Genomic DNA, 12,133 nt, shown 5'->3' with positions numbered 1-12,133 from the left:
GGCGAGGCCTGGGTCGGCGTCAGTGGCTGACGCGGCCCTGTGCCAGGTGGCGGAGGAAGCCGATCGGCTACAACGGGAGAGCTAGGTGGCAGTCAATCAGGATTGTTGTAGTTCCTATGCGCCCTAATATCGTTGGAAAAACCGCGACAACGATGAAGGAGCGCCGGCCATGGAGGCCACACGTATGATGGAGCAGATGAAGCCAGAGGAGCAGCTGGCCAGGGAGGCCACCCATACGAGGTCACCGTCTCGTATCTCGTGTAGTTTGATTTGGTTTCTTTAATTTTAGTTGAACTTGCCAAATATCGTCTGGTTTGAATGTGATATATGAACTTGGTTCAATTTCATCCGGTTTGCATGAATTTCATCATTTTTGTTCAATCTCTGTTTGAAATATGGGCGGACGTTTGGTCTTTTCTGTGGCCGGCTACAGTATCCGTGTCTGCAGACGTTTAGTGTGTCCGATTTAGGGCACGCCGTTGGAGATGCCTTATGTTACCTTTTGAGATTTTCAACGGTGAGTGTAAGTCCAGTACAATCGCGGATGGAACTTTGTAACATGCGTGAACTGTATCAGCTGAGCTTACAAGTTTGCAAGCCATTAAATCACATGTGCTCATAATAAAAGTTGGTAGGAGTACATCAAATAAACGACAGCTCATCAATGCGGCCTCAAAATCAACCACCATGATAGAGCCGCCGACCGGGTCACTGATAGAGTGATGTCTGATTTGCAATATCAGCTAGGGCCGTACACGTAACGTAACCAACCAACCAACCAAGTTGACAACGATTTCACTGACCGATCTCCATATCTTCTGAAGATCCCAACCAGGTCGACACACCACACCAGGCGTCGGCGAAAAGTGGCAGTCGGCCAGCAGCAATTAGCTTCTTTGTGAGGCATGGAGAAGAGCAGGGTGCTTGTTGTTGGTGGCACTGGTTACCTCGGCAGAAGGATGGTGAAGGCGAGCTTAGCCCAGGGCCACGAGACCTGCGTCCTGATGAGGCCGGAGATCGGCCTCGACATCGACAAGCTCCAGATGCTGCTGTCGTTCAAGGCGCAGGGAGCGCGGCTCCTTGAGGCGTCGCTCGACAACCACCGGGGCCTCGTCGCCGCCGTGAAGCAGGTGGACGTGGTGGTGTCGGCCATGTCCGGGGTTCACTTCCGTAGCCACAACCTCCTGCTGCAGCTCAAGCTGGTGGAGGCCATCAAAGAAGCCGGAAATGTCAAGGTAGGTACGCTAATTCACTGAGGGGAATTGCAATATATTTGTAGATATGCAACTAGAAGTTTCCTTTTTGCCCAGATATGCAACTAGAAGTTAGTATGAACTTTATAATTATATAGTTGAGGATCTCAACCCATGTCTCTATCTAACAAACAGTTCGGTGCAACTGGACATTGCGTTTCCACGCCTAAAGTTGGCCACAACTTTTTGAGCAACACTAAGGCTCACAAATCACAGTATAATGATACGCGCTGAGGCGGCACTTGTGCCTGCATTTTTGGAGAACTCCGTCCGATACCGACGCTCTCCAGTTTTGCGTAGATATTCTTTTCAAACGGACACCAACATACTATCAAGTTCCATTCCCACAAGTTAAAACAGTAAGTTCAGTCTCGCCCGGAGGCCACTGGAGAGCTCTTTGCTGAATTAACGCGTGTTGATCAATTATCATGCAAAATTTTTGCTCCGATGCTTTCCGGTAAAATAAAACTCTTCGATTGGATGCTTTCTCGTAAAATTTCTTCTTCATTATTGATCATCCAAAGTCATAGTTACTTTCTTGAGGGAAAGCCATAGCTGTTGAATTGACGTGGGTCAGGAAAGCTGCACACATCAACAACAGTACCAGATCCGCTGGTCGCCTCCCCTCCGTCGTGGGCTGGCCCATTTCACACCTTTTTATGCCACACTTTTTTTTCTAAAGTTCAAAAAATGTGTACACTTATCGGATTCGAACATGCAACCTCAAGGTCCATAACAACTCGTGATAACAAACTGGGAAGCGCAAGTCTTGTGTTACAGTCCACTTGTTTTTTTCTTACTTGTTGTGAGGTGGTTGGTTTTTTATTTTACTTTCTTCTTTTTTCGGTTTCAGTTTCTTTTTTCCTTTTTTTTCTGCTTTAGCCAAATTCGTGAATTCACAAATCCGTGCACTTTTTTCATTTTCATTTTTCTTTTCAAATCTCTGCGAACTTTTTTGTTACAAATTTAGTAAACCTTTTCAAAATCTCATGATTTTTTTAAAAATTTATGAGCTTTTTCAAATTTGATGACCGTTTTTCGCAATTGATGAACATTATTTTTCTCAAATTGATTAACTTAAAAAAAAGATGAACTTTTTCAACTTTTATGAACTCATTTTCAGTATCGATGAAATTTTTTCCAAATCTATGATCTTTTCTTTGTTTTTCAGAGAACTTTTTTGATTTCTTGCAACCTTACCTTATTTCCTGGTTTTTTTTCAACAGTACTAAAAAACCAGGCGGTTTTCCCTACCAAACCAACAGAAAAAACAAGAAAAACTCAGGCATGCCGTTTTTATACAAGTTTCTTATTTTTGGAGTTTTCTTGAGAAACGGCTGATAAATAACCGAACGCGTCGCAACGTGCAAACGGATGCAAATTTATTTGAACCAGGCATAGATGCCTACCATGGGCATGCACCCTTGGTGGAAAAAGTTGGGGTCACTCCTCACATGTCAAAAAAAAACATGTTAGACATAGGGTGTTCGGGTAGGCAAGAAGGGTCTGTTTGTGAACACCTAGCTTTTGACATCCGTCAAATGGTCCTAATTTTTTTCCATCACCCGGTATCACCAATTCATGCCGTCATGCCAAGTTGTTTTTGTTTTTCACAAGGTTTGTATTTTTTGGAGTTGTCGCGGTGAAAAAAGGTCGATAAATTGCCGGACGTGCCGCAACATGCAAACGGTGTCCGAATTCATTCAAACCAGCATGGATGAATACCATGGGCACGCACCCTTGATGGCAAAATTTGGGGTTAGTCCTAAAATGTCCAACAAAAAACCATGTTAGAGGGTGTTCGGGAGGCCAGAAGGGTCCGTTTGTGAACACCTGGTTTTTTACAGCCGTCAAATGGACCCAATTTTCCCATCACCTTGTATCATCAATTCATGCTGCCATGCAAAGTTGTTTTCGTTTCGACAAGTTTTGTATTTTCTGGAGTTTTCTCGGTGAAAAAAGGCCGATAAATGGCCAGATGTGTTGCAACATGCAAACGGTGTCCAAATTCATTCAAACCAGACATGGACGCCTACCATGGGCACGCACCCTTGGTGGCAAAATTACGATCATTCCTCACATGTACCACAAAAATCCATGTTAGACAGAGGGTGTCCGGGCAGGCCAGAAGGGTCCGTTTGTGAACACATGGTATTTTACATCTATCAAATGGCCTTAATTTATTTCCATCACCTTGTATCACCAATTCATGCGATCATGCCAGTTTGTTTCTGTTTTCGACAAGTATAGTATTTTCTGAATTTTTCTCGATGAAGAAAGGTCGACAAATGGCTGAACGTGTTGCAACGTGCAAACGTGCCCCAATTCATTCAAACTAGTCATGGGTGCCTACCATGGACACGCACCCTTGGTGGCGAAAGTTGGGATCATTCCTCATATGTAAAAAAATATGTTAGACACATGGTGTTTGGGTCTATGGTGAACACTTTGTTTTTCGACGTCTTCAAATGCACTTTTTTTTCCTTCACCTTGTATCGCCATTTCAAGCCACCATGCCAACTGGTACTCCCATAGGACAAGTTTTTGATATTTTAGAATTATTTCGGTGAATAACAGCCTGTATAATGGCCACACGTATCGCAACGTGCTGACGGTGTCGTAAGTCGTTCAAATCAGGCATGGATACCATGTCCATGCCAGGCTACTGTAAAAAGTTAGGGTCATTTATCCATAGTGCAAAAAAACACCAGTTAAGAGTAGGGTGCCGGAGTAGCCCAGACGGCTGCATCCGTGAGCATGGAGTTTTCTTAAATTCAATGCTTCTGTTATTTCAAATATGAAATTTCATAATTACGAATCAACATGAACATATTTTGATGTTCTAACCATTTATTTTAAATTTATCAACAATTTTGGAATTTCAAATTATTTATGAAAATGTTAAAATATTAACAATTTTATGAAAATTGCTAATAAATTCCCAACAGTTGCTGCAAATGTGAACGAAAAATAACTAAACTCAGGAAAAATAAGAAATGGATAGAAATGCGGCAGCCATGACCCAACACGCCGTCAGGTGCCTGTTGGGCCGGCCCAAGCATGCCACGACATTGTGTACAAGAGGAGAAAAAACGGAGTTTATTCATGAGAGGTGAGCTGTCCTGCTTGGTTAGTGCTATGCGTGTTAAAGTTGGAGGTTTGAAGTTCGAACCACGGCGTGTGCATATTTTATTAAACTTTACATTAAGGAAAGGTTAGCCGTACATATTTCTACCTAACACGTGGACAAGTAGCAGAAGCTTGTTTAAAAAATAACCATCATGCCCTTTGTTATGAAAGGGTACGGATCAATCTGAGCCCTTCATATTTTATTAAACTTAACAGTAAGGAAAGGTTAGCCGTACGTATTTCTACCTAACACGTGGACAAGTAGCCGAAGCTTATTTAAAAAATGACCATCATGCCTTTTGTTATGAAAGGGTACAGATCAATCTGAGCCCTTCATGTGTTTAGGGGTTGTACCGAAGCGGAAGCGGCGTAAAAGAGAGTGGTTTTGCATCTCATAAGAATTTGGCTACTCGAAGGACAAACAGGTAGTATTTGTCAAGATTCTGTATTAACCAGACAAAATATGTCCTGTGTATCCTCGCGGACAGAGTGCTGGGATATATGAAGCAGTGGTCAAGAGAGAGGGAAACGTGTTACTGTTGAACAATAGCCCCTCTCGCTCAGCCTAGTAATCTCCTGTTCCAAAAAATAAGATGTATTTTCTTTTTGAAGTCAAATCTTTCTATGTTTGATCTAGTTTCTAGAGAAATAATATCTATACCATTAGAACCGTCAAAATATCTATTCCATATTTTTATTATTTGGCTTTCTAGATGTTGATTCTTTTTCTCCATAAACTAGGTCCAATATAAAGATGTCTGGGTTTTCGAAAAACAAGTGCACCCTAGCAATATTGTGAAACCGACGGATTATTCTAAGCTTGGACATGTTACTTTTCTGGAAATGTTGATCTCCTGTGATTAAGGCCTCATGTTAGTTTGGATGTCTCATCTTTCTGAAAAATAGTCAACAAGAAAATATATGCAAGTACTTTAGCTAGAAGCATTGGATAGATACAACACATGACATGCCGCTCTTGGTTACCTGCGTCGTAGTTGGTAGCTTGTATAAAAATGAAACTTCACTTTTTGTGTTGTTTGTTTTCTATGTTTTTTTATTTTCCTTTTCTCTCTTCTTCCCGATTATTTTCATTGGGGTGGTCTTCGATTCTTTTCATCCCCTTTTCTTGGTTTTCAGGTTTCCTTCGGGTTTTTCTTTTCTTTTATTATTTATTTATTTTATTTTGGTTTTATTTTCTTTCATTTTATTTGTTCCCTTATCCACTTTTTATTTAAGTTTTTTCCCTTTCTCCACTTTAAATTCTTGGACGTCTTATAAAATACACCAACATTATTTGAATATCTAAACTGAGAAAAAGTATCCAAATACACAACATTAAAAATATCCTGGAATTTTTAAAATTGAAGAACATTTAAAAAAAATGAAGATTAAAAAATCTTGAACCTTTTAAAAATATATCATTTTTTTAATTTTGTGAATTTTTTATTTCCCTTATCATTTCTGTCAAAACTCACATACATTTGGAAAGTTTGGGGCATTTTTTTAATATTGTAATGAAATGTTTCTTAAATATGTAATAAAATTATACAACCGACTTTTTGAGAGAAAGGGGAAGATCTGAAAGATAATCACTGCCGTGTGCATGCCCTCGAATACGACATAATAAAACCTGAAGTGATAATAGTTTGTTTGCATGCATGAGGGTTGGTGAATGAATATACTCTTTATTTATTTCTTTCTTAAATTGTAGAAACATCATTAGTTATGAGCTCGGATGTAGTCGTAATGAATATACAATGCTTGCAGCGTTTCCTACCATCTGAGTTCGGCATGAACCCAGCAAGGATGGGGCATGCCCTTGAACCAGGAAGGGTCTCCTTTGATGAAAAGATGGAGATAAGAAAGGCGATAGAAGAAGCAAACATTCCCCACACCTATATTTCTGCTAACTGCTTTGCCGCTTACTTCGTTCCTAACCTGTGTCAAATGCGTACCCTTCTTCCACCCAAGGAGGAAGTTCACGTCTATGGAGATGGAAACGTCAAAGGTAACATAAGCAAACATTACTTGTAATACTTAATTTCTCCTAGCTTGTATAACTCCTGGTCCTGACTGTATCTGACTCATTCCGGATTTACACTTCTAATTATGTATGTTATATCGTACTATGCAGCAATATTCATGGACGAAGATGACGTTGCAGCATACACAATCAGGTGCATTGATGATCCACGGGCCTTGAACAAGACAATATACCTGCGACCAGAAGAAAATATCCTGAGTCAAAATGAGTTGATTGCTAAATGGGAAAAGCTCTCAGGAAAGGTTCTTGAGAAAATTCCCATTCCAAGTGAAGAATTCTTGGCGTCAATAAAAGGTAATAAAAATCATTCATTTGTTGAGTATAAAGTATTAGAAATCTCAACTTAGTAGTACCAAAATGGGGAAAGGGCCACGTGGAATTATAGGAAAATATTACCATTTTGCCATGCCATCTTACTAGAGCAATGGATTAATTGTGTGAAAATACATTTTTCATTCTATGTAAATGTTTCCTTGTGGGGGTATCTTAGGACATGTGTACAACGAAACTTTGTCTGACTTGTCCTGAAATTTTGGAATAGAGTGAGGAGAGAGAAGCATGACTTCATCTAGCCAAGAAACTATCACTTGATGACTAATTAAGATAATCACCTTAATTATTTTTGTTTTCACATAAAGTAGTCATACCATGTTCACATGATTCCTAATAGTTTTTATTTTGATATATGGAATAATTGTTTGCTAGAGACAACATTAAAGAATAACTAATTAAATTAAATTTATTTATTTATTCCTATTATCGTTGATGAGTATGTGCAAATCTTCCTCAACATTAGATGTCTCACTTAGGGAAGTGCAAATTTAGAATTAAGTGCATGATTTTCTCCATAGGAAACAGTAAATATTATCATATTTCTTTATTGTTACTTTTGTTTGGAAATAGCTGTATAGTATAAAAAATTTATTTAGACTCGCAGAATGAAATTTCTAATTATATATTTAGATTGGCGATGAACAAAATTTTAAATTCATATAGAACATAGCAATCAAAGATATTCAAAACTAAAAGACCATAGCCAAGAATTAGATGATATACGAGTCATGTACATGATCATAAATTATAATGAAATGCAGATTAGATAAATGCAGGAAATGTGATTCCCTCCACCATAAGAGATTTGTGTGTATTCAACAATTATTAACCTTTCACATTCTACGTTTACTTGAGGTTGGGCAAAAATATGTTATTTAAAACCTTGTTTTAATTAGAAAATTACAAAATCTAGTTTCCTCCAATCCCCATACCTACTACATATTCTACTCGTACACAGGTACAGACCTTGCTAATCAGGTGGGGATAGGGCATTACTATCACCTTTTCTATGAGGGTTGCTTAACAAACTTTGATATCGGAGATAATTGGGAAGAAGAGGCTTCTCTACTCTACCCAGAGATTCAGTACATCAGGATGGACGAGTACATGAAACGCTACTTGTAACTACAACTCTATGAACCTGAACTACATTGTCTCAACTACATTAGCACACGGTATGTACCACATATGTTTGAAGAAAGTTCCATTGATATGTTACTCCACGTGTGCACTGTTATTCAAGTTATAATCAAGTCATTTATGTGTTATGTACCATCTATAGGTTCGATGGAGATGCCCTAGAAAACAGTGGTCCATGGAAGTGAAACTGAAGACTCCATCAGTTTGTAATACTTTGGATTATATTTGTTTTAGCTTTGAACTTACAAAAAAAAAAATTTATTCGGACTAGCTGTAATGAAAATTTTAATTTATTATTTGGATTATGTATATGAAACTAGCTTGTAGCATACATTTCGTATAATGATCTATCCTTGAATATTTCAACCATTAACCATTTTTTAAAGGAGGTTAAACCCCCGGCCTCTGCATCAATCGATGCATGCAGCCATCTTTATTAATTATTCCATGAAGGTTTGACAAGAACATACATCAAGCCACCCGAAGCCACCACTCACACATACAAACTTGATAATGTGGAGTGCTCTCACTCCTCATATCTATAACCGATGTCATCGCCGATCCATCCATATAACGTATCGAACCAACAACCGGTGCAGCAGACCTAAAGCGTACACCACATGCACATGTTTAAGAAGCCGTCATCATCATCGAACCGATGTCCCATCTTCAGGTGAGAGATTCGCATCATCCTTGCCAATCTGGCCATCCGTCGACGCCACCATGGCGCCCAACGACTCCACCGCCCTGCGCTCGTCCATCCCGACGCGGAGACTCTAGAAGATCTGTCGTGCGTAGCACCTGCCGACCAGGAATGACACAACGTATCGGCCAGGCATGACTTGACATCTCCACCGAAGCTCCGCTCAAGACGAAGCCGCTCCGCCTCTTGCCTCTGTCTTCTAACGCTGCTCCACAAACGATGCTCCCCAGAAAGAAACGACACCGTAGTGCCACCATCGTCTGATCTGGAATACCATATCCTAGGGTTTTCCCCGGAGCAGCACGAGTGGGTCGACAGTACTTACAACTATGTCTCCCCAACTCGCAGCCGAGACTAGATGACGGATCTTGAGATCCGACCACCCAGCCTCTGGCCGACCACCTCTGACGAAGAAGATGACCACCACCGCCTGCTGCACCGACCAGAACAGATCTGACCGGAGGTGCCGCCGAGCAGTCCACCAGGCCCTCGACGTTGTTGCTGGTCCAAAGCCAGATGACGCGCCGTCGTAGCATAGACCACATCGCGCCACCGCCCGAACCAGGCCAGCTGCTGCACGCAGCCGCCCGTGACCGGGCAGCCCAACGCGCCTGCGTCCGCCATTGCCCGAGGCAGAGCCGGCCACCGGCGCCGTCGCCGCAGCCATCGCCATCTCTTCGCTAGATCGGTTGCGCCTCCACGCGCGTAGCTGCCCCACACCACCCCTGAGATGCGGGAGAGAGGAGGACCCCCGCCACCGCCGTCGGCCTCCGGGCGTAGGCCGGCGGCGTCCCCCGGCGGCGGCGGGAGGTAGTTTTGGCCCCGGCGGCAGCTAGGGTTGGGTACCACCTGAGTCGCCCGTGCGGGGAACGACGCGGGGGCTGATGCAGGTAGATGGATTTCGGCATTTCCTAAACGACGCCCGTAGCGCCCGAAATAGGCTTAACGGTACAGGACGCACACCCCATGCACCGCCCTGGGCCGGCCCACTTTTTTTTTGTTTAAAGACGCAAAAAACAGTGTGCACGGTGACTCAAACTGCGGATCTCCTGGCTCTCAGTGTTCATTGTCACAACCAACCAGCCACCCTCCTTGACTTGTTTACTTAAATCTTTTTTCTTCTTATACTCTTTTTTATTTTTATTTTTTTCATGGAATGCTTTTGTTTGGGTTTTATTATTATTTTTTCTATTTTATTTTATTTTTTGTTTTATGGAACATTTTGTTTTTGCTAAACTTTTTAAAAATACATGTTTTTCTTAAATTCGAGAACTTTTCTTGAATTTGATGAACTTTTTAAAATTCAATGAACTTTTTCAAATTCTATGAATTTTTTTCAAATTCGATGAACTTCTTTCAAATTCTATGAACTTTTTTCAAATTTGATGAACCTTTTTTGAATTCAATGAACATTTTTTAAATTTGGTGAACTTTTTTCAAAATGGATGAACTTTTTTTCAAACTTGATGTACTTTTGAAAAAAATCGATGAACTGTTTTTTAAGTTCATAAAAAAATATTCGTGAACTTTTTTCGAAATTTGATGAACCCTTTTTATTAAGAAACAACTTTTGAAAAAATGAAATAACTCAAAATTCTAATAAATAGCGCGGATAATATGGTTTTTAAAGTTTTTGCATTGTTATTAATCACTGGCGCTCAGCTGGTGTGGTGGTTAGCCGAACATTTCGTCAGTTCTAGCTGCACGGCGCGAGTTCGATTCCTCGTAGTGACGGTGTCCTGAATCAGGGGGTACTAACCTAGTCGGCCCATGCTCCTCGGCTGGGCTGGTGGGCCCTCATTCCGTTCGATGTGGACTCCAGAAGCCGCACGCTGGAGGCGTGATCGGGACTACATCTGCGAGCATCGATTCACATCGAGCTTCTTCTCTGTGAGGCATGGAGAAGAGCAGTTCATGTCGTTGGAGGCACTGGCTACATCGGCAGGAGGATTGTGAAGGCGAGCCTAGCTCAGGGCCACGAGACATATGTGCTGATGAGGACGGAGACAAACAGTAATTTCCATTAGACCATTTCATTTCTTCGTCTAATTTGCGGCTAATGCAACAATCTCTTTCGTATTAAACTTGTAGGCTAATTCAGAGTTTATGGATGCCGAATTGAGATAAGTCGCTAATAGTTTTGACTTTAAGGTCCGTTCATTTGACAAATACGACATCAATGGGTATCGCTTTCATACCTATGGCAAAGAGCTATCTATGGCCGACCGAAAGTCTACAAATTGGTGTGTCTCTGCTATCGGCGAAGGAGATACCGAGTATTATGAAAGAGTTGAAGCAATTTATGAACTTCACACTACTAGGAAAAGGGCTATAGATGGAATGGCCACTAATGGCGCACCAGACATGTGGTGCGCCATTGCTATGTAGCAATGGCGCACCATGTGCTGGTGCGCCATTAGTGTGAAATACACTAATGGCGCACCAGACACACGGTGCACCATTAGTAATAATTTTTTATTTTATTTTGCCAGACATACTAATGGCGCACCAGGACATAGTGCGCCATTACTAGTTGTAACTAGTAATGGCGCACCAGCAACATAGTGCGCCACTACAATATTTTTTTATTTTTTACTTTTTTGCAAAACTACTAATGGCGCACCTGGGGCAGTGCGCCATTACTAGTTTAAGCTAGTAATGGCGCACTGCTCCCTCGTGCGCCATTAGTGTTTTTTTTTGCAAAACTACTAATGGCGCACCATCAGTAGGTGCGCCATTAGTAACCAGGGTTACTAATGGCACATTATGTGGTGGTGCGCCATTAGTAACCTGGGACGAGCTAGATATTTTGGACAGCCACACCTACCCACTCACTTTCCCCACTTCATTCTCTCCTCCCTCCTCCAAGCTTGTCTCGGCTGCCTCCTCCTCCTCACCTCATTTGCACCATAAATTCATCCAAATTACATGGTTAAAGCCCCTTTTTTTGATAGGTAAGTAAGGGGGAAGCTATCTTTATGTTGTTCTCCCTCCAACAACGTGCACATGCACTTTTTATGTCCTAACTAGATCTATGTATGTTTGTGGTGTTGCATATGTTTGTGGTGTTGCATATATGTTTGTGTTTGCAGGTACCGGTATTTGAAATGCGATAGTTGCCAATATTTTGCCGGAATATTGATTCATTTCCGTTTCGGCGAGAATTTTGGCACTATGCATTCTTTTTGGTCCTATTTTTAGGGAAAGTCATGCCAAATTTTTTCTTGGTTCTAAAATATCATTTTGCTCTACCCCGCAGGTGACCATGGTCCGCACGATGACCGAAGGCATCGTGAATAGGTTTTTGAGCTCCGCGAAGGCCGAGATGCTTGAAAAGAACGAGACGGAGATAAGATGTCCGTGTCGAAGATGCAAGCTGAAGAGCCTTATTGCGGACCCGGATTCCGGGCAGGTGCGGGAACACCTGCTCTTGCGTGGTTTCATGGATGGCTATCGGTGGCAAGGTGATGAAGATGACTATGAAGTCGTCCATGGGGTCGGGCAAGAAATGAGGATGGGCAGCAAGACAAC

The 12,133-nt window shown here is 41.6% G+C and overlaps 1 protein-coding gene across 1 annotated transcript; it reads left to right on the top strand.

The window, feature by feature from the left end:
• Positions 1-745: 745 nt before the first annotated feature.
• LOC109785846 (isoflavone reductase homolog) lies at positions 746-8,272 on the top strand. The gene is made up of 5 exons (XM_020344437.3): positions 746-1,235; positions 6,150-6,390; positions 6,517-6,720; positions 7,718-7,934; positions 8,042-8,272. Exons 1-4 carry the CDS (start codon positions 906-908, stop codon positions 7,882-7,884), a joined length of 942 nt encoding a protein of 313 aa, XP_020200026.1. The 5' UTR covers positions 746-905; the 3' UTR covers positions 7,885-7,934; positions 8,042-8,272.
• Positions 8,273-12,133: the final 3,861 nt, after the last annotated feature.

The sequence above is a fragment of the Aegilops tauschii genome, chromosome 2 (genome assembly GCF_002575655.3).
Source record: "Aegilops tauschii subsp. strangulata cultivar AL8/78 chromosome 2, Aet v6.0, whole genome shotgun sequence".
NCBI lineage: Eukaryota > Viridiplantae > Streptophyta > Magnoliopsida > Poales > Poaceae > Aegilops > Aegilops tauschii.
This window is presented reverse-complemented; position numbering and strand designations above follow the sequence as displayed.